The sequence below is a fragment of the Onychomys torridus genome, chromosome 18 (assembly GCF_903995425.1).
Source record: "Onychomys torridus chromosome 18, mOncTor1.1, whole genome shotgun sequence".
Classification (NCBI taxonomy): Eukaryota; Metazoa; Chordata; class Mammalia; order Rodentia; family Cricetidae; genus Onychomys; species Onychomys torridus.
The window spans coordinates 10865708-10892455 of NC_050460.1; the positions used below are offsets into that span (position 1 = coordinate 10865708).

Here is a 26748-nt window from a genome sequence, read left to right on the forward strand (position 1 = left end):
ATAGGCGTTTATGGCAAGGAGCCTTTGCTGTGTCCAGCTCACTTGCAGCAATGCCTTGGACGAGACCTGCCTGTGGCCTCTTTCTGATCTTGTTTTCTGCCCACATAGCAGCTGTGTCGGTAAGTAGGTGTCCCTTTCTATGGCTATTTAAAGGCATCAGCTCTGGCCTAAGTCACCCACTTTGTGTACATTTATTTCCCTCCAGATTAAGCATCTTTCAAGTGAACATGGTAAGAATCATTTCCTATGCAGTTTTTCTGAGTTTTCCTCAACAAGATTAGTAACATTTTTCTCCTTTTTTTTTTTTTTTGACAGATGACAATACAGATAGTGAACAGAAGGATATTTCAGAAATCAATTTAGGTGAGTTCAATTTCTGAAATATTGAGACACTGAAGTGCTTTGTTTATTATTTTAATTGATTAACTGATTTGATACAGGGTGTGTCTGTGCGGTCCTGGATGGCTTGCAAATAGCTAAAGTCAACTGGGGTGGACTAAAACTAACATCCAGCCTTCTGCCTCTACCTCCAGTGTACGAGGGCTACTGACGGGCACCACCATGTCTGAGGTGAAAGGATTTCAAGCCCAGTGGTAGGGTTACCTTTTTGAGAGGCAAGTATTGGTGCCTACTGGCCTTAGAAGTTTCTAGAGAATGATGATGCCTGAGAGAAAGAGGATTACATTAAACTGTATCTGTGCTCATACCAGTGTGGGTTTGCACATGTGTGTGGAGGCCAGAAGTCAATTTCAGTTCTGGTTCTTCAGGAACTGCCCAATCGGGTTTTTTTGGGAGACAGGATCTCTTTGGCCTGTGTCTTGCCAAGCAACTTAGACTGACTGGTCAGTGAGACCCAGAGATCCATATGCTTCTGTCTCTCTGACTTTGGGATCAAAAGTACTCCTGGGTTTTCCTGGGGTTCTGGGGCTCAAAGCCAGGTCCTCATGCTTGCTCAGCATTCTTTTTACTAACTGAAATGTCACCCCAGGACCCAGGTTAGCTTTTTCTAGGAAAGCTAATGAGCTCTACTGGATCTGAACTACAACACCTAACACATTTTCTGTTTATGAAAATTTTATATTTTTTCTAGTTTCCAGTTTGAAATAAAAGGGAAGAAGAATGGATAATGATTCTACTTTCTAAAAATGATACAGAATTAGCAGGTAGTTCTGTTTAATGGGAGAAACATCCCAAGCCTAGACTGGCCCGTCATATGTACTAGTGATGAGGTAACTCATTGACCAGGCATAGAGAAGCGGATAAATGGGTTTCTGTTTGGATGGCTTGTTCAGAAGTGTATTTATTGAGGAAACTCATGCTGTCATCCATTGCTGAGAGGAAAGTCACCAAGGTGTTGCCTGCCTTGCTTCTGTGTTCTGCCTCTGCAGTTTCAGGGAAGCCTTTGCATCTTGACGTCTTTGGCTGGGACTGGTGTCCGTGGAGGGACACCTGATCACTCACACCTTAGAGTTTGCAAAGACATTCATATCCAGTGTCACCACCACCTTATAATGTGGGAAATTCTGCTTCCCTTTTGCAGGAAGAGACAGGAAACTCGCCATGGTTAGAGAGCCTGTGCACAGTGCTGTAAAGAGGTCATCTTCTCCTTCCTAGTGTGCCCCTCCTCCATTTCCTGCTCCTGTCCAAGTGCTAGGAAGTACACATGTTGGCACACAACAGGCCCCGGGAGCAGCATGGCTGAATTAGCATACATATGAAAAATCAACTCCAAATCTATTCCTACTGCTGATGAGGCTGCAGTGGCTTTGCAGTTGGTTGTTATGTAATTTCCTGCTATTGTGTAAACTAGGTCAGCACTGAGAGGGTTGAATACATCTGTGGATGTATGTATACAGAAGTAGGTAGAGAAGGGACAGCCTTTGTCCTGGGCAGGTGCAGCCAGGCGCCCTTCTAGTACCTGGCCCCTCTGAGAGGTGTCATTTGTAAGGAGCTATATGCTTTGCAGAATAAGACTTCTGCTACTACATAGGACTGCGGGGATTATTCTCTGATTGGTTTACTAGTTGTGAAGCACAGGCTGCCCTCAGATTGCAGTGCAATCCAACGATCCTGTTCGAAGCTGTTTGTGTTTTATAGGTATTGCTGCTTGTCCATAGGGTTATGAGAAGTGGAGTTATCAGGCTGGGGAAGTGACTCAGTTGGTAGGAGTGCCCAGCATGCACAGAGTTGGATCCTCAGCGCCCCAGAATGGGTATTGTCTTAGTTAGGGTTACTATTGCTGTGAAGAGACACCATGAGCACAGTGACTCTGATAGAGGAAAATGTTTAATGGAGGCTGGCTTACAGTGTCAGAGGGTTAGTCTATTGTTGTCATGGTGGGTGACATGGCAGCATGCAGGCAGACATGGTGTTGGAGGAGCTGAGAGTTATATATCTTGATCCACAGGCAATAGGAAATGAACTGTGTCCACACTGCATATAGCTTGAACATATATGAGACCTCAAAGCCCACCTCCACAGGGACACAATTCCTCTAACAAGGCCACACCTACTCCAACCAGGCTGTGCTTCCTAATAGTGCAGCTCCCGACAGGTCAAGGCTCAAAAATATGTGAGTCTATTGGGGGTCATGCTTGTTCAAACCACCACATTCCATCCCTTAGCCCCCATAGGCTTATAGTCATAACATAAAGCAAGATGCATTTAATCTAACTTCTAAAGTCTCCATAGTGTGTCACAGTCTCAATAATGTTTAAAAGTTCAAAGTCTATTCTGAGATTTGTGCAATCTTTTACTGTAATCGCCTATAAAATCAAAATCAAAGAGCAGATCACATGCTTCCAATATACAATAGCACAGGGTGTACATTACCATTCCAGGATGATTAATTCACAGAGATCCGCCTGCCTCTGCCTCCCGAATGCTGGAATGAAAGGCGTGAGCCACCATACCTGGATGATTATTAAGTATTTCTGCTTAGAGCACATTTTAAAGCACTTTTATTGGTGTTATCAATTAATTCTCACAATTCTATACTTTTCAGTGCCTTTTGGTTACTCTTACAGTTAAGGAAACAACATGATAATAATTAATTCAAAGTCAAGGCTTGAACCCAGGCAGGCCTCAGCTGTGCATTTTTAATAGGGTAAAATTAAAATTAATTATCTAAACACTATTTTAAAAGGTAAGTGGTGCTCTTTATATGCTTGGGAAGTTTTCCTGTGACCTTTTCCTTTAAGAATCATATTTTACAGAGGTCCCACCTGAAAAGCATCTGAAAAGCAGGGTGTGGAGACATCACCTGAAGTAGATCTGCACATAGCCCCTGGTAGTTATCATTACAAGGGCATTGACCCTGGCTAGGTTCATAGGCTGCCATCACCCTCATAGGAGGGAATCAACTCAATGCAGTTATCTCGGTGAAGGGGAGGGATGGGACACCAGCTGTAAGGCACACTTGGACAATGGCCTCCTAGTTCATGGCTTCTGTCTGGGCTCCAATTCTTTTCTGAAGAAGGAAAGGTTTCGAGTTCATGATCAGTGCTATCCCTTCTATTTCATCTTATTCACAAGGTTATTTTAAAAATAATATTATGTTATATGTATGGATGTGTACCACATGCATGCCTGGTGCCCACAAAGGCCAGAACAAGGCACTGGACCTCCTGGAACTGGTGTTATAGATGATTGGGAGCTGCCATGTAGGTATTGGGAACTGAACCTGGGTCCCCTGCAAGGACAACCAGTGTTCTTAACCACCGGAGCCATCTCTCCAGGCCCTGTTCTAAGGTTCTTAGAGAAGGGCTTTCATTCCAAAATTGAGAAGAGGGCATATCAATACATAATACTTACTGACTGTTCACATTTACTCAGTTAGAGGGAAAAAAACCCACAATTTCAAGTAGAGATAGATGATTGCATGATGAAGGGTGTACAACAGCAAGGATTAATTTCACTGTGACATGTCTTTTATTAATGTTCATTTCAAATACCCTTTTGTTTTTAAATCCACCCAGCTGCAGGCCTGAACCTCTTTCAAGGGGACATCCTTCTGCCAGTGAGTGCTACCCACAATATAATACTGTGCCTTGGGAGTTGTGACACCCTCTGGAGCTCAGCCTGTGCTCTGGGGCTTCCTCCATGTTGGACACCGTGGAAAGGAAGCAAAGACTGATGTGTAATCTGTGTCAGTAAGAACTTCCCCATAGTTGATAGTGATAAAAAACATTAAAAAGCACAGAAAAGCATACATTAGCAGATACTTTATTTGTCCTTTTTTTCCAATAAATGTAGACTAGGAAGGGAAGTGCTCCAGGGTGTTTGTAGGGGGTGTGCCAGAGTTAGCAGTTACCTGGTTCCTTTATTTTGCTTTTATTAATACCTCATCCCCAAAAATGGTCTCTAAGGAGTTCCCATTGTTTTTACAATGAGAAGATAAGTGCCCCGAGTTAGTCCTTGTGGTGTGAGTTGCGTGAGGGTCATGAAGGTAGTCTTGGGCACTGGGTTCCTCAGACTTATTGTTGTCTTCCGTTTTGGTTTCATCACTTAATAAGTTTACAAAGTAGCTGTTTCCCTTACGGTATTTTTCATATCCACTTAGTTTGGGTTGGTTCTCCTTCCCACATAGTGCTCTTGCCATGGCCCTGATCCCCACCCGTGTTTTAACCCTTGTATTCCCCTTTCCGCTTCAAATCACTGCTGCTCTCTTACCCCACCTGCTCTTCTCCCTTTTGGCCTCCTTCTTGTACTCTCATGACTCCCTTCCTAGCTTCCTGACCCCTGTCCATCCTCACTTCCACCTAAATACCAAGCTACAAATATTAAAACTAGAAGCTAGGCACTCCCTATGGGAGAGAACATGCAGGGTTTGTCTTTCCACACCTGGGAAATGTAGCACATACATACAATGGAATGTTATCCAGCTACAAATAAACATGAGACCAGTAGGGAAATGGATGGAATTGGACAACATTATGTTTGCTCTTGGTTTCCACAGAGAACCAGAAATGCCCTGAGAGACCCAACAAGCAGATGGAAGTTCCCCATTCCGTACATCCTGGCTGACAATCTGGGTAATGGAGGTCGTTCTTAACTAGAAATGGCTGAACTTTTCTCTCCCCTTTCTCTGTTCATCAACTTCAGATCAGTGTATAAAGAGCCCTGAAGAGTGTTTTCCTTGTGAGAAGAAAGCCATGACATTCCTTTATCCAGTCAAAGTTTGGACAGATGACTCAGTCAGTGAAGTGATTGCGTTTCAAGCATGAGGACCCAAGTTCAATCCACAGCATCCAAGTGAAAAGTCTGGCAACCTGACTTGGGCTTGTAATCTCAGTGCTTAGATGGTAGAGACAGATGGGGCCTTGGGGGCCTGAGCTAGCCAGCCCAGCCTGCTTGGTGAACTCCAGGAGGAGGGAGCCTGCCTCAAAATACAGTGAACTGCACCTGAGGAGCAACACCCAAAACTGACTCCTGACCTCCACATGCTCAAACTTACACATGTGTACCCGCCTCAACACAGACATGCACACACACATGCATGTGCAGTCAGAAGTTACTGTTAAAATTGTAGTAAAATCAGGAACAACACAAAGAACAAAATTATGAAAAGTTTGAGATCAAAATGATATAATTTTGTACTTCAGCAGTACAAAGGCTGAGCTGAGTATAGATTGAGGATACTATTTCCAGCATATCAATTTCTTCTCTCTTTGTTGTAAGAGGAACATAACATGTTTTGGAGAACGAGAATAGTCAACTATTTCAACAGGACACTTAAGACTCTCTCTCTCTCTCTCTCTCTCTCTCTCTCTCTCTCTCTCTCTCTCTTTCTCTCTCTGACAGAATCTTACTCTATAGCTGAGGTTGACTTTGAAATCAAGTCAATTCTCACAAGTGCTGAAATAACACATGTGTGCCACCCTGCTCAGCTAAGAACTATTTCCTTTAAGATGTTGCTATGACCTTATGATTCTCCAACATGGTGCTTTAAGAAATGAAAACCATGTTGTTGTAATCACTTGGCCAACTGCCAAGGGTTATAGTGTTTCTTTTAGTTAATGCATAAAATAAAATGTGTAAACCCAAGGATTTCATTTCCTATGACTTGGATTAATTTTTCGTTGAGCTCTCTACCTCCAGGGAGTTGATGGTGGGAAAAGAATGCAAACGAAGTAAAATGTAATCCCAGTTCTCTGGGGTTCGCTCCTTTTCCTCCCATCCTTGTCATGGGTAGAACTGTACTGTGCATGGTGCTGGCTGGTTGGTCTTGCTACTTTCTACTGTTCTCACAAGGGGAGCAAGGGAACACCCATCTGCTTCTTTTGTGTCAAGAAAACTTCACACTTCTCTAAACTGTGCTCTCCTCCATCTATGGGAAGTTTTTTTTTTTGTTTTTTTTTTTTACGCCATGGCCTTATTTAGCCCAGGTTGGTCTTGAACCCCTGCTTCTTCTGCCTTCTCCTCCCAAGTGCTAAGATTACAGCCATAAACCAGCATGTCCCGTTTACATGGCGCTGAGGATGAATTCAAGACCTTACTCATGGTAGGCAAGCACTGTACCAGCTGAGCTGCATCCCCGGCCTGGGAGGATGTTAGTCGGGGGAAAGGACCACTTTTTCTATAGCTTCTATGCAAGGTACTTCACCCAGGCCTACAAAAGCTAGAGTGACTTAAAGCCACATCTGTTTCCTGCTCTGTCACATGACTCTTCTGGGGAAAGACTGAGAGAAAGGACGGTAAAAGAGGACAAAAAGGAAGGTGTTCTGTGATTTAGTTCAGCTCCGTACATACGTATGAGCTACTCCCCTGCAGTCACTGTTCTGTGATTTAGTTCAGCTCCGTACATACGTATGAGCTACTCCCCTGCAGTCACGCTTCCACTGATCATCTAAATTACAAACCAGCACTGTGTACAGAATTAACTGCAAATTTAGTTTCCAAGGAATTGAGTTATTGCCCAAAAGAAAAGAAAAAAAAGAAAAAAATCTACATGGAACCTCTGTGTATTTCATATCAGTGGTACATACAGTCTTCTATAAAGTATGAGCTGTGTCTGTTATCCAAACTGAATGATGCCTGTCAATGTCTACAGATCTGAACGCCAAAGGAGCCATCCTTAATGCCTTTGAGATGTTCCGCCTCAAGTCCTGTGTGGATTTCAAGCCCTATGAAGGAGAGAGCTCGTACATCATCTTCCAGAAGTTTTCTGGGTTAGTATGAACTATTGGAAAGCGGGAGAAGCGTGCATCCTTCAGTTTGCAAACAGTCACACGTCTGTTTTGAAAGCTGAAAGACATGATCAGGATGAAGCAAAATCACATCTTTCCCTGTTCTCTTAGCTTCTAAGCCATCTCTGTAGCCAAAACACTCATGCCTGTACAAGTAGCATTTGAATTAGCACTTGTAGGCACACAATGCTGACAGTCTTAGGGAGAGCAGGTAGGTAAGACAACATGACCATCGCCAAGCAACTCACTATCCCTGAAACACTGAAATCCACCAGCAAAGCCCTTCCCATTGGTCCAGACTTCACAGTGGAAAGCCGAAAGGAGATCATTTGTGGACAATTCTAGGTTTCCTAACAGAGGAAGGAAACTGAATTGATGAAAAAAGACAAAAGACAATATTTTGGGGAAAAGAGGGTGAGTGACATTCCATGATAGACTTGGAGGGTCTGTTAAGGTTCCCTAGTCTGTCAGTTTCTGAGGCACGTTTGGGGTTCTTCCTGGTGAGGGCCCTCCAGAAGGAAGGTAGACAGTGGGTGGGTGACTTACTGCTGTGAGCAAGTTCCTGAAAGGAGGAAGGATTTAGTCTGGCTTGTGCCATGAGGAGAAGTATGGTTTACAGTGGTGATGAAGGCATGGTGGTAGGAGGGTGGGGCGGGGACGCTGCGTCCTGAGTCAGGAGGTGGAGCTGGGCTGCAAAACCCCACAGCAGCTCCCGTGTGAAGCCCTTCTCCAGTAAGACTCCGCCTCCTAATCAGTGCTGCTCAACCTTCCTCGGGCTGCCACCCTTTAATACAGTTCCTCATGTTATGCTGACCCTCTCCCCCCATTGTAAAATTATTTCATTGCTACTTCATACAGTTTTGCTACCATTAGGAATTGTAATGTAAATATCTGATACCTTGATCTCTGATATGCGACCCCTGTGAAGGGGTCATGACCCACTGGTTGAGAACCACTGACTTAAGGGTTCCATAGCTTCCAGAACAGTCGGGATAAACATGGGGTCTCAGTGGTGCATTTCATGTTCAACTGCTCAAAAGAAGGCAGGGGTGCATTCCTTAGGGAGGGATTTAGGGAATCTGCCAGGAATTCCCTAGGCTGCTAGTCTCTTAGGGAAGTTTTGGGCTCTCCTTGTCCAGAATAATTCAATATGAGGTAGGCAGTCTTCCCCGTGTGAACAGATTACATCCAGAGATGTGAATGTCTACACTGGTTAACTCGCTTTATTATGGATACTTTTCACAATCATGAAATTTGCCTCGGCTCCTTATAGGGAATTTGGAAAATCCCTAAAGAGAGAATTTAAATCAGCCACAACCACCACTGAATGACAGTATTTTCATCTGAAAGCAGTAGTGTTCTTTGGAGTGCCCTGTGGGTTTATGAAGGGGAAGGGGAAGACCAGTTTTCCCTCCTTGCTGTCTTGTTATGGCGGTGTGCCTGGAGGGAAGGGTAGCTTTGAAGATGGAATACCACTGTAAATTGGGCTAAGAAAACACAGTGGTTGCTTGTTAAGGACATCCCACACTAAATTCTTTTCTTGTCGCTGAGCCATCAATTCAGGGAAATGGTTTACTTTCTGTTTTGGAATGTTCCTCTTCAAACTTTGTGTTTTCAATTGATCCAAGCAACTGTTCAATTTTAAGGAGGAGGGGCCGTGCTTCCTACATGTGTTCTTAGGATTTTGAACTGGTTCTTAGGCACAAAGTTGTGGCCTGTTTAGAGGGGAAACTTTTGATGTTATGGTGCATGGTAAACTGACTAGGAAAACTGACATATAGTACTGGATATTTCCAAATGGACAGAAGAGAACGTTTTGAAGGAGCCTGTTGTCCCATTACCTAGATACTCCAGAGTATGGCTTTTCAGGTTGCTCTAGGATCCTTTCTCTGCCTTCCAAGTTCTGTGATGACAGGTGACTCTCTTCCTCTCCTGACTTTTAAATGTACACTAGGGATTTGAACTCTGGTCCTCATTCTGGCATAGCAAGTGTTCCACTAAGCAATCTCCCCAGCCCCCAATTAAAAAGAAATCAAACCTAACTTTCTTCTTTTAGTCCTGGAATCTTATAAATTGTAGCCATTTGAAATATATGTTATATATAAATATGTAAATTAATCTCTCTGAAAACATCTTCCTCTCCTCCATCTCTAAAGGTGCTGGTCTGAGGTTGGTGACCAACATGGGGGACAGAACCTTTCTATTGGGTTGGGCTGTGACTATAAGGCCATCATTGAACATGAGATCCTGCACGCTCTGGGATTTTACCACGAGCAATCAAGGAGTGACCGAGATGATTACGTGAACATTTGGTGGGATGAAATTTTGCCAGGTGTGTATGAACCCAGCACAGGGAAGAGGGTGCCATTGTCTTTCTGGCTGTCTGAGGACATCTGTGGGAGGCTCAGGCTGGCTGTGGGCACCGGAGTGTCAGCCTCTCCAGTGGGAAAAAGGGCTAGGAGTAAACAGAAGCTTGAGGATCTCTCCAGGGACTGTGCTGATATGGTAATAACTGGTCCCGAATTCGAGGATGACGTGACTCACTGTGGGGGTCACTTGGAAGACAGAAGTGTATGCTTGATATCAGTATGTTGTTAAAGACTCAACTGAAAGTGTATTTTCTTGCTGTAATGAGTAAAAGGAACTGGATTTCAGAGGACGTAGGGCTGTTTCTGCATGGTAGCTTCAGAAGGCTAAAGTGACATGATGATCGCCAGAGGATACACTCCAGAGGGCTTTGTGTATGCGTGCCTGTACATGTGTGTTCATGTATATATGTGTATATTTGTATGTGTGTGTATGCATCTTATGCATATATGTTTGTGTATGTATGCATGTATGTATCTGTGTGTGTGTGCGCTGGCTAGTTTTTATGCCAACTTCGTTGTGGGAGCCCAGCTGGGAGACTGGCTCCCACATTTTATGACAGAGAACTCTTGAGGAGAGAGGGATAAGAGATATTAGGTAGAAGGACAGAGGGGAGAGAGACAGACAGAAACACAGGACAGCCTCGGGAGGGCCTTGGTCACTATCCACCAGCCCCTTCTATCTCTGCTAAAGGGTTTTTTATAGCAATGCCAGGGGGTGAAGCAAAGAACCCCCTCTAGCTCAGCCAAGTGCAGACCCTTCCAATCACCTGGAAACCATGCACGTGGTCAAGCAATCCTCTAATGCAGCTCTGCTGGGTAAAGCAAGTTCAGAGAACCTTTGTGGGCCTCTACACTTCATACAAGCTAGGGTCACTTGGGAAGAAAGAATTTTAGTTGAGAAAATGCCTCAATAGAACTGGCTGCTAGGCAAGTCTGTAGGGCATTTTCTTGATTGTGACGGGCCCAGCCTATGGAGAGCAGTTCCTTTCTCTGGGTTCAGTTCCTGCTTCTGGGTTCCTTTCACGACTTCCTATAATGACAGACTGTGATGCGAAACTGTATGCTGAAGTAAACTTTCCTCTCAAGTTGCTTTTGGTCATAATGTTTTATCACATTAGTAGAAATGCAACTAAGACAGCATGTATGGTTTTGTTTATATGTGTGTATGAGTGTATGTGTATATTCTATGTGTATAGTGTTTGTATGTGTGTGTTTTTATGTGCATGTGTATATTCTATGTGTATAGTGTTTGTATGTGTGTGTTTTATGTGCATGTATATATATATATGTGCTTTAATGTGTATGTATGCATATGTATATATACATATGTGTGAAAATTGTGTGTGCCTCTGTATATATATATATATATATATATATATATGTGTGTGTGTGTGTGTGTGTGTGTGTGTGTGTGTATGCATGCATGTTTGAATGTAGGAATTAGCTTGGGATGTGTAAAAGCATTCTTTCAGATCATAAATAAATAATGAAACTCTACTATGATAGAAATGACTTCACTCAACACACATAATGTTTTGAATAAATAATTTCCTTGCTCAGGAATTTGTAGCAGGAATCTTAAATAGTCTTATTAATAAAATCAAACCCGAGGCCAGTTATTGGGGTGAATGCTGGAAGATCAGAGAAGCAGAACAAGCCACAGCTGCCTCACCTCGCCAGTTCCTCAGCTGGTCTTGTTTCCTCAGACTGGAAGCTTCTGAGTCCTCATCCAAAATGGCTCTCAGCTGAACTGTTGCTCAGAAGCCTAAATGCTTAACAGCCAAATGCTGCTAGTTTCTGGTCTTCACGCCTTATATAATCTCTCTACTTTCTACCCTCACTCCCTGGGATTAAAGGCTGGATTTCTGGGATTAAAGGCAGGTGTCACCATGCCTGGCTGTTTCTAATGTGGCCTTGAACTCAGAGATCCAGAAGTATTTCTGTCTCTGGAATGCTAGGATTAAAGGCGTGTGCTACCACTGCCTATCCTCATGTTTAATATTGTAGCCATCCTGTTCTCTTGACCCCAGATAAGTTTATTAGCCTGCACAATATTTTTGGGAACACAATACCACAGGGATTTTTATTTTATTAATATTTCAGTTTTATGTATAGGTTCATACATGACAATATGTATGGCCAAGCTTTAAAATCAAATTTGAATCCAGAAAAGACTTACGTCAGCATTAGGGGAAAAATGGTCAGTGGTCCTTACAGGAGGATGGATAGAGTTCCGTAATGTATCACACTCCCTTATGTGATTTCTCTGCATGTGGCCCCCAGCCCGTCATATTCTGATAATTCCATGAATGTGGAATAATGGAAAAATAACAGGAAGCTGTAATTGTACGAGCCTCATGTGTCACCAGCATGCAGCACACACACACACACACACACACACACACACACACGCACACGCACACTCACATGCACATGCACATGCACATGCACTCACACATATGCATGCACGCATGTACACACACATATTGCCACCCAAACACTGAGGCCAAGCAGTTGTCTCAGCTGAAGTTTCTTTGAAGGGACTTGGGTGTCTATTTCCCCAGAGATGAAATTTCAGATGAGACTTTATGTGTTTGACTCTCAGAGCTGATTGCTCCATAACTGGGTGTGTAGGAGAAAAGGGAGACGGATGAGCAGGCAAGTCTTACATCACTGACCATGAGCCTTAGAGCTCTCTTAGACTCCACCTAGATTTGCCTACAGGCCTGAATTTCTTACTTCCCTACATATATAATTGGCTTTGTTGAAAATTTCATTAGCAATAAAAAAAATTCCCATTTCTAAGTCTTGAGGAAAATAATACTCAATGACTTTTAAAGACAGATATAAGGCAAACGATGCCCATTGGTCAGAGTGGACTCACACTGGCTGCTGATCTGCAGATTTGCCGCTGATATAATATACCATCTAATCATATGATCTATCATATAATCTGCAGTGCAGGTTGATATATCTGTCTCCTACCTCTATTTCCATCTCATAGAATCCCACATATCTAAATGAGCTGCAATCACCAGATTCTTGTTCTCTAAGGAGACAGCATGACTCCCCAGAGTTATCTGCATCTTTTATTGCATCTCATCCGCAGTCCATTGAGCCTGGAATTTAACCTGAGGCCACTATGATGCAGTTTCCGCCTCCATCCTCTGAGTCAAGATTGTTTCCCCTCTTTTCCACTAAGGAAAAGATTCGATTTCTGAGGTCTAGCAGAGGTTGGCAAGCTATAGTCCCATGAGATGCAGTTGCTTTTATAATGAAAACAACTATGACCAAATGCGTTGTGAGGAATTAAACATCTCTTAATCCTTCCTCTCTGGAAAGGAAACAGTAAATTATTGGTGACTGGTCAATTCCAGGACACTGATTCAGCTATATAGTTCAACTCTTTATGTTGCAGCATATCTTATCTCCTTCTAACTAATCCAACCTCAATAAGTTACCTTTGATACAACAATATTTTTTTATTCCCATTTTGTTTTTTCTTATACGTGTTCTTCCTTGACCAAGGGGCATGAACTTTGACTGACATGATTCTATCTTGTCAGAGGCTCAGCCTTCCCTTTGATCCTTGGATTTCTTTTTCCTAACACACAAAAAAGCTGGTCTGGTAGAAAGATGGACAGACCTGGTAATGGGTGTACTTGGTTATTAGAAAAATATATTGTAAACATAATCCTGAATATTTTCCTTAATTCAAAAATTTCCTTTCTTTTGTTTATAATTCTTATCTTATATTTGCTATTTCACTTTCTTTCCAAAGTTCACACACATATACACACTCTCATACAATTACATGAAGTACTTGTAATGCATAATAATATGTGATATATAAATATGTATATTAATAGAACATGGACATTTTGTGGTCATTCCAACAATCTTACACATACTATTTTACAAAACTCTGTATTATGATATCAATGGATTAATACTAATAATCAACAATGTATATTCTTTTATATATTCTAATTGTATGGTACACATACATACATATAGATAGGTAGGTAGGTAGATAGATAGATAGATAGATAGATAGATAGATAGATAGATAGGTAGATAGATGTTAACTGAAAATGCGGTATTTCCCTTTGTGAGATATCTGAGTATTAAGACAAAGAGGAAAGTCTTTAGAGGATAACGTGACTGAGTGATACCTGGGGGTTGTCTCTCCCACAGACTATGAACACAACTTCAACACTTATGATGACAGCTTCATCACAGACCTCAACACTCCCTATGACTATGAGTCCGTGATGCACTACAGTCCATTTTCATTTAACAAGAATGAGAGCATCCCGACCATCACAACCAAGATTCCCGAGTTTAACAGCATCATTGGGCAGCGCCTGGATTTCAGTACCATTGACTTAGAGAGACTAAACCGAATGTACAATTGCAGTGAGTACCTCTGTGTCTGAGGACTGGTTGAAGCGGCTGGCACATGCTCCTTGAACGCTCTGCGTAGCAGCAGCCTCCATAACCTTAAGCACTCTCTCTTTAGAAAAAGTCATCTCATAGGATGCTTATGTCCTATGCGTGGTTTATAAGGTACCAGTATTGGGCAAGTGTAAGGAGCAGTTATTATCTACTTCCCCTGGCTTCCTTTTGAAAGGCGGATAGTTATGTAAAGGTCAAGATAGGCAGGGGGCTTGAAATCATGTTGTGCCCTGCAAAACTCTTCCTTCCGTTAACCCTAAAGCTCTCTAAAGCTTTAAGATGGAGACATATCCCATGCTGAAAAGGTACACAGGGGCCTCGTGAATGCAAGCCCATTGAGCTGGCTGCCCCACCCTTGGTCATGAGTTCATGTTTGCCTGTCTAGCAAGGAATGAATCTGGGTCTTTATTCTGGGTCTCTGAGCTATGTGGTTCTGTGTCTATGCTCTAAGAGTGAACCAGTGGCAATAAGAACTGCATTTGAGAAATGAAAGGCTTGTGATTTTGTTTTGTTTTGTTTTAGTGGCTTAAGGCATTGACTATTTGGAATGAGATACCTTACATATTTAACCATGTGTCAAAAATGTCCTATGTAGCCACAACGCACACCCTGTTGGACCACTGTGCCTTTGAGAAGGCAAACATCTGTGGAATGATCCAGGGGACAAGAGATGATGACGACTGGGTCCACAAAGGCAGCAGTCAGTCTGTACGAGTGGATCACACCTTGCTTGGACAGTGCAAAGGTTGGTGATCGTCAAAAGTCAGCACGCTGAGCTGGTAAATGGCTGCTGGTACATTTTGCCTTTAGGTTATTATGTTAATTATCAAACCTGAAAATATGAACGAGGACAAAGACTATGTCTCATATCTTAATCATTAACTCAGTAGAAAGTATCCAGGCTGTGGAGATGCAAGAAAACACTGTAGATAGTCCCCAGCCCTGCATGCTGGTGACCTTAATTAGCCTCAGAAGGTGACACAAAATGCATGACTTGAAAATAGGAGGAGAACGTGTTGGGAAGAAGTTTCACAGGAGCATATACAAGGCAGTAGAGGATGCACATTATCAAAATGCATTGCATACATGTGTGAAATGCCAAGGAATACATTTTAAAATATTTTAAATAAAAATAGGAAATAAAGATGCATGTTTACCATGTCAAAACTGTTAAGGACATACCTAGTTAATAACACAACTTTATAATAGAATATGGTGTTTCCAGGTCAGTACCCACCAATGAAATACCATGCTAGCCACATGTATAATGTACACTTTACAGTAACCTTATAAAGGGATAAAAGGAAACAGGTAAAGTTCATTTTGATTCAAAGGTATTAGTATTATTATATATAACTAATGTCAAAATGCCTCCATGAGACACTTTAACTTTTTATAGGAAGTATCTACGTTAATACTCTTAATAGTACTTCTCAGTTTGTACTGGCCTTACCATGAGTCCTTAGTGGACACATGTGTGTGATAGTTGAAGTGTTGGCAGCATAAGATCAACTAATTCACGAATTTGCTTTATTTCCTGAAAACCCATAAGGTCAGACAGATTTCGATTTGAAATGCAGTATCCCCACTGACTGTTGGTAACTGCAGGAAATTGTTATGGTATGCTGCTTTTCTTAAGCTGTCTTGGCATTTATAAGGTTTGCAAAACACAAACATACTAAAACTTCCCAGAGGAACAGAGGGATAAGGCTTACAAAGCCTCTGGAGGGAGACCTGTGGCTTCCCTCTCTCGCTTTCCATATTTTCAACTCCCTTTTTCTGGGGAGGCTTTTAAAATTCTATTCACTTGTTTATTTATTTGTTCATTTATTGATTGATTGATTGATTAATGAGACAGAGTCTCCTGTGGCTCAGGCTAGTGCAAACTTGCTCCTCAGGGGACAGTGACCTTGAACATCTGATCCTCCCTGTCCACTTTCTAACAGCTGGGGTTCTGGGGTGCACTGTCACAAGCAATTTATTTGGTGCTGAGGATTGAATTGGGGTTTCAATTGAGCCACGTCTCTAGCCCCTTTATTTTTTTTTTTTGTTTTAGTGTCTATTTATCATGTGCCTGTCATGGAAATCATGTCAAGCCTCTTTGAAAGCAAGTGGGGTTACACTTTATAGTAGCCCTTTAAAGGCTAGACTATTGGACTTTTAGCCCACGTCAGCCCCAGAGTTGATTAGATTTCCTTTCAGAAAAGTCACCTAAATGCCAGGCCACCAAGAAGGTCAGAGGTCACAAACTACTGGTCCTCTGAGCGGGGCTGAGGATGAAAGTCTCTGCCACACAATATTCAGAGGACGATCGGTCGGTTGCATTGCCCCTGTGACCTCTGATTTGCCCTCCACGGTGGGTTCATTACTAGGCTAATCATATTCAACATCCGGAGAGGCAAAGAGATAACTGCAGAAGAAGAACCTTCTGGGAGAATGTTCTAGATCCCTTGTAGGAAAGGACCACACCCCAGAAGGAACATCTGGGAAAAACTCTAGTATTTTAACCAGACCATCTATCCTGAGTCCTGCATTCAAAGGACCCTTGCTAGAGAGGGTTTTCTCTGCTCAGGTAGATTTCAAGAATCTGAAGGGTCCCAGGGACAGAACCCACCTGCCATTTGAAACTTACAGATAGAAGACAATGTCCAGTCAGGTTAGCTGGGACATGGATTCAGACCTCCTGAGTTATTTGATTTTTGTTTTTCAGTTCTAAAACTAACGTGGGCTTAACTTTCTTCTTCAATGTTACTCCAGAGTTTTCCTTTATTTTCAGAGGAAATCCTCAATCAGCCCCTATGTCTCAAATGAACCATTCCGTGGAACAATAGATGATTCTTTACCACTGATAATAGACCCGATCAGTGTGGTTAGAAACAGCTGTTTCAACTTTTTTTTTTTTTTTTTTTGCTACAACACTTTGAAACCCAAACCATACACCTGAATTGTTTCTTTCAGATTTGAGGAGATCAACTCTTTTCTTTGTAATGGATCTCTAATTTAAACTAGGAAGTTGGGAAATAGAATCCACCTCACAAATACTGAATTCCATCACATTTTGATTGAAGCCTGTGTAAGGCAGACATTTGCATTTTTGCAAACTTGGAGAAAAGAAAAATAAAAGGAAATATGCAAGTTTGGATCATCCGTAATTCCAGCATTCTACAGGCTAAAGTCAGGAGGTTCATGAGTTCGAAACCAGCCTGAACTAAGTAGAAAAATCTCTCCAAAAATAAATAAATATAAATATAATAGAGATATGTGCAGAGCGTTGGTGTTAGCTAGCTAGTCACTATGCCCATTGAGAGAGGATGTTTCTGTTCCTCTTCCTCAGAGAAGTTCTAGCTTTGGATGCCTAGATAACAGCGATGGTTTCCTATGTCACTCTGTCTGGGTAGATGGAAGTCACCAATGGCAGAGATGGGATGTTTGGCTGCTCTCTCCACAGCTGCTGGCTACTTCATGTACTTCAATACCAGCTCGGGGGGCACAGGAGAGGTGGCCCTGCTGGAGTCTCGGATCCTCTACCCCAGGAGGAAGCAGCAGTGCCTGCAGTTTTTTTACAAGATGACAGGAAGCCCTGCAGACAAACTCACTGTCTGGGTGAGGAGGGATGACGGCACGGGCAGTGTGCGGAAGCTGGCCAAGATACAGACCTTTCAAGGTATCTGGAGCCACCCCAGAAGGACCGGCTTGTGCAAAGCCGGGGCCGTGGACCTCTTTCTGCTGCGTCTCTCTCCTATTGCCCTCTCCATCCTTCTCTTGCTCTCTCCTTCGCCTTCCAGCCTTCCTCTGCTTCTTTCTCACCATCCTCCACCCCCCGCCATGCTCTTCTGAAAGTCCACCATAAGCTCTGGCATGGTTTACCAGCATGCTCTGGGCACTTGAAATTTGAGGGCATAGGTGAGGCTCAAAGACACTTTTAGAAGAGGCCGTATGAATACACAAATCCAAGAACTAATGACAGGAACATGAGCCATTGCGTGTATCTACTCCACTGTGGCCATTTACGTGCTGAGTGTTGTTCTCTGTGTCTCTGGGAGTTCAAATGAAAACCTTTGGGATGTGAGGGTCCTCAGATTCAGCTTCTTGAAGCTAAACATTTCCAGTTTTTGTTGTTGGGCCAGCAGGTCTTCAGAACAAGTAGGGGAGATAGGCCTTCCCTTCCCCCATCCAACAAAGAAGTCCTCAAAATGAACCCTAGAAAGTAAATTTTGTTTCCATTGCATTGAACAGACTGCTTTTCTTAAAGGGAGGAAACTTGCTGAGATGTCTTTGGGAAGAGTAGGTGTCAGCCACTTTTACACACTCCATCATCAGCTGAGAACTCTGCAGTCATGGCTCTTTTCTTCTTCTTTTTTCTTTTTCTTCTTCTTGCAGTGGGTGAAGATCATGGTGTGCTGTTCCTGGATGTAATAATCAAAACTAGTATGGTAGAAAGATGTCAGCAATCTGCCTTTTACTTTTTCCTTTAATAATGAAAACATTATTGTAAAGAACTAGCACAAAAAAAGCATTATACAGTGAGATTAGCCAGACCCACATAGCATTTTAAAGATGCCCTTTATAAGTAAAGAATATTTAAAATGAAAATGCGTTGTAAATATAATGATATTGTTGGACTGGTTGTTAACTGTGTCCAGCTCACTCTGAAAATGTTACTCCGGGAGCATAAAACCATCCCAAGTGGAATTTAGTTCCTTAAACTGGTTTGACTTCCCATAGGGCATCTTTATAAGTTCCCTAAAAATAATGTGTAAATGGATTTTTGAAATCAGTCCATTCTAAGGTTGGCCTATCCATGAAACTTTTCTAAAAGGCTAATTGAATATGAACTGGCATTTATAGGGTATTCAGCACAACTTAGTTACAATCATTTTGGAGTAGCTTGTAACTTTGATGAAATGTCTATTTTAATCCAGAAGCTTACATAAAATGTGTCTATCAATATGCTTATCAATATATAAGATAAGGGTCTATAAGACTTTTATATTAAGCTAAGCTACAAAATGTTCAAAAACAAATAGTATGGACACACACACACACACACACACACACACACACACATACACACACATGCACCCCTACACATATTCAGCTTATGTTATAGTGAGACCAGGACCTCTAATAGATGACATTCTGAATCACCACAGATGAAGTTTATCTCAAACAATTGAAGCATCACCATCACCTACCTGATTCAGGGAAGCCTCTCACTTAAATAAAAACTTAGGAATTTCATTTTAAAAAAGTCTGTGATCATATGGCACAGTCTCTAGTCCACTATTCCCCTGCCCCACAATTCAGCCTCATTATCACAACCTATATTTAAAATGAAAATAAAATCAAAGGAGTTGCTCAATAGAGAGCCATGAACTTTCATTCTCCTGTTGAGTTCCCACAATAGTACTTAGTTCACATTTATGCTATTTGTCCCCATTTCAGGCTTTTAGTCACCCAATCTATTTCCTGTCCATGTGTCCTTATGCAAAAGATGACAGCCACACAGATTCCCATGTTACTGATGTGGTCCATGTACCTTCTCTACCTTCTTAGTGTGTCTGGCATGTAACCATTTCCACCCAGGAGCATTTCCATGGTCATCCTTAGAAGGACCAGAGAGCAAAGAGAGATACGGATGCTCTTTGTTCTGGGAAGAGCTTAACTCTGGCTAGAAGATGCAGGAAAAGAAAGAGGCCATTCCCAGGGTCCCCTCTCGACTTCATTTCCAACTAACTTTGTTTGCATGTATTTTGGGCATTCTGAGTTACTCTGTCTCTACCTCACCTGGACTTCATACTCTGGCTGTTCAACTCAGGGTCCCATATTCTACAATGGCCCCTCATTCTCTTACCTCAGCTCTTTATTCAAAGTTCCCACTTCTAGTTCAGTCTCCGCAAAAGTACAAGTAGACCATGTCTGCTCTTAGGATGTGAGTCACGGGCTTCTGGTAACCCTGGATTCCCTGGCTCACCTCCATACTGGTGTTTCCAAATATACAAGGAAAAGTCTAGCCAAATAGATTTTGGTAACGAGTCCCAAGCTGCACCATATGAAATTCACCCATTACTTGATATTTTTACTCCAAAAATGTCTATTTTATCTGGGTCAGCTGATATACACACAGACATTTTAGTGCTACTGATAGTGGGTGGAATTCTGTGACAATAGAAAGTTCACTTTGGAGGAAACCTGTGACTTTAAAAACAGTGAAAAGCAACACCTATTAAGATTTGATTATCGGTTGTAAAATAAAGCCTGGGGTCGGGGAGGGAGTGAGGAAGGGAAGGAATAAGAATGGGCACAGTGACTGGCATTGGTGTAAAAAACGCTGCAGTGAAGCCCACCGCTGCAGATGCTACCTTTAAATATCACAGTGTGCCCTTTTAAAAAGTGGTTCCCTTTACTAAACAAGTGATTTGGCAAGTTGCTTAATGTGTCTAAGCTCCGTTAGGAGCTGCCATGAAGAGTGAATGAGGGAATTGATAGGCCAGGCTCACTCATTGTTGACATCGACTGTCACCAACCTTTGTCCTCAGGAGATTCTGACCACAACTGGAAAATTGCACATGTGACACTCAAAGAAGAAAAGAAATTTCGCTATCTTTTCCAGGGCACCAGAGGTGACTCTGATAACTCAGAGGGGGGGATTTCCCTGGATGACATCACTCTGACAGAAACGCCCTGCCCCACTGGGGTTTGGACCATACGGAATATCTCCCAGGTCCTTGCTGACACAGTGAAGGGGGAAAGGGTTGTGAGCCCTAGATTCTACAATTCTGAAGGCTACGGTCTAGGGGTGACCTTGTACCCCAATGGTAGAAGCACCAGTAAACCTGGCTATCTGGGCCTCGCTTTCCACTTGTACAGTGGGGAGAATGATGCGATCCTGGAGTGGCCCGTGGAAAACAGACAGGCCATCATGACCATACTGGACCAGGACCCCGATGTCAGGAACAGGATGTCCTTAAGCTTGATGTTCACTACCTCCAAAACCCAAACTACTTCAGGTAGGTAATTTGAGCAAAAGAACTGCCCCTCAGGCTGGGATGGCGAACATTGGTATAAAAGATAATCGCATTCCTTAGTTTTTTCCCTGTGTATTGGAACAACATAGTGATGTAAGTGTTGAGTTATTGGTTGTTTTTCATGTGTGTGTGTGTATGTATGTGTGTGTGTGTGTGTGTGTGTGTGTGTGTATCCATGTGTGTGTGGAGGCCAGAGGCCAGTCTTGAGTGTTACTCTTCAGGCACCTTTTACCTTTTTAAAAACATTTCTTCTTATTATTATAAAATATGTATGTGCAGATATATTATATACATTTGACGCCAGATGTTAGCAGAGGCTAAGAGGCATCAGATTCTGGGAAGCAGAGTTACAAGAAGTTGTGAGCTGCCTGATGAAGGTATCCTGATGAAGGTATTTGGAACTGAACTTAGGTCCTCTGCAAGAGCAGTCTGCAATCCTAACTGCTGAGCCATCTGCAGCCCTCTATCCACATTCTTTTGACACAAGGTGTATTATTAGTCTGGAACTAGTCAGGTACACTAGAGTGGCCAGGCAGAGAGCCCCAGGGATGTGCCTGACACTATTGTCCCAGTGCTGGGATTACAAGCATGTGCCACTATGCTTGGGATTTTTGTTGTTGCTGTTATTTGAATGTGGGTCCTTGGAGTCAAACTCAGTTTCCCCATTTGGTGGTAGACTGGTCATCTCTGCAGCCCTGTTTTTCAATGCCATTGTCTCCTTCTTTATCCTAAATTTCCTCTTAGTCATCTATGAAAAGCCTGCTCTGTACTAGGCTCAGCAATGGAGACTCAGGTTCCAGGAACTCAAATGGCCCCCACCCAACCAGAATGAGTCCTAATTGAGAAGGCAGACATTGTCCACCAGAAACTCAAGACTTCATGAGGCTTTCTGTAGTATTGATGTGTTAAGTCTGAGACTGACTGGCATCAGTATGTCCATGAGATAAACTTACATCAACAAAAAGATGGGCTATTTTTTTTTTCAAAAGAGACATAGGCCTCAATGAAGGGTCAGCATTAGGAGTCCTGTACCCATCATTAAGAAAAGTTACTTGGTAGAAGGCTAGCAAGCAGGGCTGTGGCTCTCTGGCCTTCTCACCTCTTAGTTCTGAATTATAACCATCCAGTAAACAGAAAAAAATCTGGATTTGTGTGTGTAGAGTGTGTGCACGTGTGTTTTAACAAAGCCTGTCATGCTCATTAAAGACAAATTGTAGGGGACAGTATAAAAGCTAACGAGACTGTATGTCCCTCACTACTCTGCAGATATAAATGGCTCTGTCATCTGGGACAGGCCATCCAAGGTAGGAGTCTATGATCAGAACTGTGGCTGTTTCAGAAGTATTGACTGGGGCTGGGGCCAGGCCATCTCCCACCAGATGCTGATGAGAAGAAGTTTCATTAAGGATGACACCCTCATCATCTTTGTGGACTTCGAAGGTACTTTATTAGACTTCCTGGGTCAATAATTTTAGGCTCTGCATGGTCTATTGATTAACCTCAATTTTAAAGCAAGCCAGGGAAGTGGGGGAAATTTCTTTCTTTCTTTCTTTCTTTCTTTCTTTCTTTCTTTCTTTCTTTCTTTCTTTCTTTCTTTTCCTTCCTTCTTTCCTTCTTTCTTTCTTTTTCCCTTCTTCTTCCTTTCTGTCTCCTCTTTTTCTTTAAAGAAAAAACCCCGTGTTGTAATAGCCACATTTTACTTGTTTGATCAAGGATTTGTACTTTTGCATGATGCTTTGAATATGTTGCTTGATTGACACATGAAAATTATGCATAGTCATGCAGAGTGTACCACATGACACAGTGACACATCTATTATATGACTAGCAACATAGAGCAAGTGGAGCTAGCTTTTCAAACACCCATCATTTCTTTGTATTAAAAACTACAATCTTTAACTCTTTCTGGGAGAAACCAAAATTTCACCTTTTTGAAGTGTTATCTTTGTGAGAGTTAATTAGATATGACAGTGTGCTGGCTTCAGGTTTGCCTCAATCTATGCTCCCTTGCTTTGATTATGCTTCTATTTGCAAACTCAGTAAGTAAATGTGAGACAAAATCACTTTCCAATAAACAAGCCAGCATTACGAGAAAAGCCACTTTTCTATGTAATATGTGGTATTTGTGAAAAATAGAGGAGGTTCAGGGAACTCCACAGTCAGTTATTGATCTTGGATTCTCTCACTGCCATGGCCCGTTTCCTGAAGATCTCACCCACCTGATCCAGACTGAAGTCCCAATTCTAGCCAGCAATGTGATCTCCCGAGGCCTCCTTCTCCAAGATCAGGAGCCTCCTGTCTTGGGAGAAAGCTCTGGAAGAGCCATGTTGGAGGAAGCCCTGCCAAGCAGCCTGAACCAGAGACAATCCGGCCGACAGAAGCGGTCAGTGAAGAACACTGGCCCCATGGAGGACCACAACTGGCCACAGTACTTCAGAGATCCCTGTGACCCGAACCCTTGCCAGAATGAAGGCATCTGTGTGAACGTGAAGGGCATGGCCAGCTGCAGGTAGGCTCCATAGCCAAGGGTGGCAGGAGGTGGGTGAGCTAGCATATCTGTGTCAAATTTCCTGTCCAAAAACTCTAAATGGTGGGGCTGAGGAGGTGTGTCAGTTAGTAAAGTGCTTGCTGCACAACCTGAAGACTTGAGTTTGGGTCTCTAGAAGCCCCATAATAGCATAATAGCACACCCCAGTGCTGGGAAGGTAGAGACAGGGGAATCCATGGAGCTCACTGACCTGATAACCTAGCTACATCAGCCAGCTTCTAGTTCAGTGAGAGACCCTGCCCAAAGTAGAAGGTGAAGAGTGACCAAAGAAGACAACCAATGTCTATTTCTGAAAACATGCACATGAACACACCACACCACACCACACACACACACACACACACACACACACACACACACACACACACCACATGAATGCAGGAACACATGCATGCACATACACATACACACATATGCACACACACATACACACACATGCATGCATGCACATACACATGCACACACATACACCACACACACACACACACACACACACACACACACACACACACACACTACATAATACCTAAAAGAACGTGGCATGGCAGTGACTACATTATACAAGATGTTGTTTGCCTTGTCTGTGACACTATGGCTCACAAATTACCTAAGGGCTTTGGCTTTTGCTCTGTGACCTGCTACAGAGAATCAAGATCAAACTTAAATCTTCATGGACAGCAGATGTCTTATTAGTTATTTAGTAGTAGTAGCAGTAATAGTTTTAGAATTCATCAGTTCTGTTCAATTATTATGTTTTCAATAACTGGAATGATGTGATTATCATCATATTTCTGCTTGGTGGATATCATGTGTCCTTCTAAGCATTATTTGACATGATCTGAATGATCTTTTCTGCCCTCGAGATTCAGCTCTTCTTACCTTCATCTAGTATATCAGAGAGATGAATGTTCAAAGGGTGATTTGTCCCAAATTATCCAGATAATCAATGCTGGAGCTGGGACTTGCATATAGCAATGTCCATCTGTGCAGTTGGCTGTGTCTAATAGTTATTTTTTAACATTTGCATACAAACCTAATGATCATGCCATAAACAAAGGTGTGGAGGGAGAGACACATCAGATGTGGTTGGCAGGAAGAAAGCAGATGTAGGAGCCATGCTGCATATAGTCCCAAACAGGCATGTTTCAGCTTTGTTTCTTTTGAGCTTTTACCTGCAAATGATTTCAGGCTTGGAGATACAATGCACAAATACTACAGATTTCACTGTGTCCTTAAATTTTTTCTCTGACATGTTAACATCTCACACAATCATGTTACCATGAGCAAAGGCAAGACACAAACAACTCAACTTTAAAGACCAGACAGCAGACTTCATCCAGATTTCAACACGTTTTCCTTAATGTCCCCTTTCTAATCTAGGACCCTACAATGCATTTAGTTCCACATTTCCTTAGTCTCCTTCAACTTGGAACAACCCTTGTCTTTGACCACTTTGACATTTTTGAAGAGTGATGCCATTACTTCACAACGTTTTCCTTAATTGTATTGACTCCAGATTTTTTCATGACTAGATTGAGCTTATGTTTTAGAGACCAGAGGCCAAGAGTACTTTGCTCTTATTATGTTCGCTGCTCCTGGGGACACATCAACAAATGTTGACTCACCCCAGATAGGACACCAACAACAGATCAAAGATAGAGGCCTGTGCCTCTGAATGATGGGTCCTCAGATGCCATTTCCCAGTAGGGACTTCTACTAGTCTCACTGGTCCCGAAGGGAGGCCAGGAGTTGCCATGCATGCACCAAAGTATTCTTTTCCACAGCCCTGAAGCTGGAGTGTTGTCAGATGAGCTTGCTAAAGGGAACTCAAGCTGGTGGCATCGGGTCGGAAGAAAAATGTGTCTGATTTAAGAAGCAAATTCTTAAGCTAGAGATGAATCCTTTAAAATTAAAAAAAAAAAAAAGCCAGGTGTGGTGGCTTACATTTGTAATCCTGGTGATTGAGAGGCTGGTGCAGGAGGATCATGGGTTTGAGGTCAGCAGGAGCTACACAGTGAATTCCAGGCTAGTCTGAGGTGTCACAATGATACCTCATCTCAATACTCACCCCAGAACTAAGACAGTAAAACAACTCCAGGGATAAAGAAGGACCCCTAACTGGTGAACACCCCAACCTGTTCCATTGAGTTCTCTGCAGCTGAGATTCTGGAACAAAGGCAAGGTTTGTCACTGTGGAAGCCGCGGAGCCCTTCCCCTAATGATCCTTACACTAAATAACATTTTAAGGAGAAAACATTCCCCAAGTTTAGCTGTTATACCCCTACTATGTGTTCATAACCTTCACTGGCATAGGATGTGCTTTTCGGCTTCGGGTGGGAAACACCAACCATGTGATTCTGAGAGTTATTTATCCTTCCTCAGCTTAAATAATGAGAATGGCTGGATTATAACCCTCACTTCAAAAAGCTGTGGTGTGGTTAAATGTATTGCTATGTATAAAGCCTGTGGATGGCCTGGCAGTGGGCTGTGATTTTTTGCTACTGTTATTGGTGAGTCATGTTACTAGAAAGCATCTGAGGTCCAGGTTGTTTCCACTCTCTGTGTCCTGTTCCACAGATGCATCTCTGGGCATGCCTTTTTCTACACTGGAGAGCGCTGTCAGGCCATGCAAGTGCATGGCAGTGTGCTGGGCCTGATCATTGGCGGCATCACTGGTTTGATCTTCTTGACCTTTGTCACATTTACCAACACTTACCAAAAGCTGATGCGGTGAGCAGATGCTGGCTGACGTCCACCAGACTGCAGAAGGGTCTCCTCCACCCAGACTTTCTTCCTGTGGTCAGCGTCCTTTGGAACAGCTTTTATATCAAGCGTTTTTGAAAGGGCTTCTGACACCAAAGCTGCTGGTCTCATGTGTGGCTCTTACCACTTCCGTCCCAGCACAGCTCTGTTAGCCGTCTATGAATTCCTGGTGAATCCTCACGTCTTGAGACAGCAGCCAGCACATTTCATTATAAACCTTTGCTTGCTTGACTCTCCCCACTTAGATCACAAGCTCCAGTCAGATAGGGACCCGTTATCAGCTCCCACACTGGCCCCTGGGCTAGAAGCATACTAGAAGCGGGTGTATTGGGAGTACTCAGCAAGTATTGAATGAATGAATCAACCAGTGAATGAATATCTGTGTAATAATGGTCT

At 42.7% G+C, this 26748-nt stretch overlaps 1 protein-coding gene across 1 annotated transcript; it reads left to right on the forward strand.

The window, feature by feature from the left end:
- On the forward strand, positions 1-26748 carry Mep1a (meprin A subunit alpha). The gene is made up of 14 exons (XM_036168302.1): positions 1-119; positions 206-230; positions 316-363; positions 3978-4018; positions 4958-5033; positions 7052-7169; positions 9344-9519; positions 13754-13975; positions 14610-14759; positions 17463-17678; positions 20554-21024; positions 22309-22482; positions 23250-23550; positions 26167-26748. The coding sequence occupies exons 1-14, from the start codon at positions 51-53 to the stop codon at positions 26321-26323; spliced, it is 2244 nt and encodes a 747-aa protein (XP_036024195.1). The 5' UTR covers positions 1-50; the 3' UTR covers positions 26324-26748.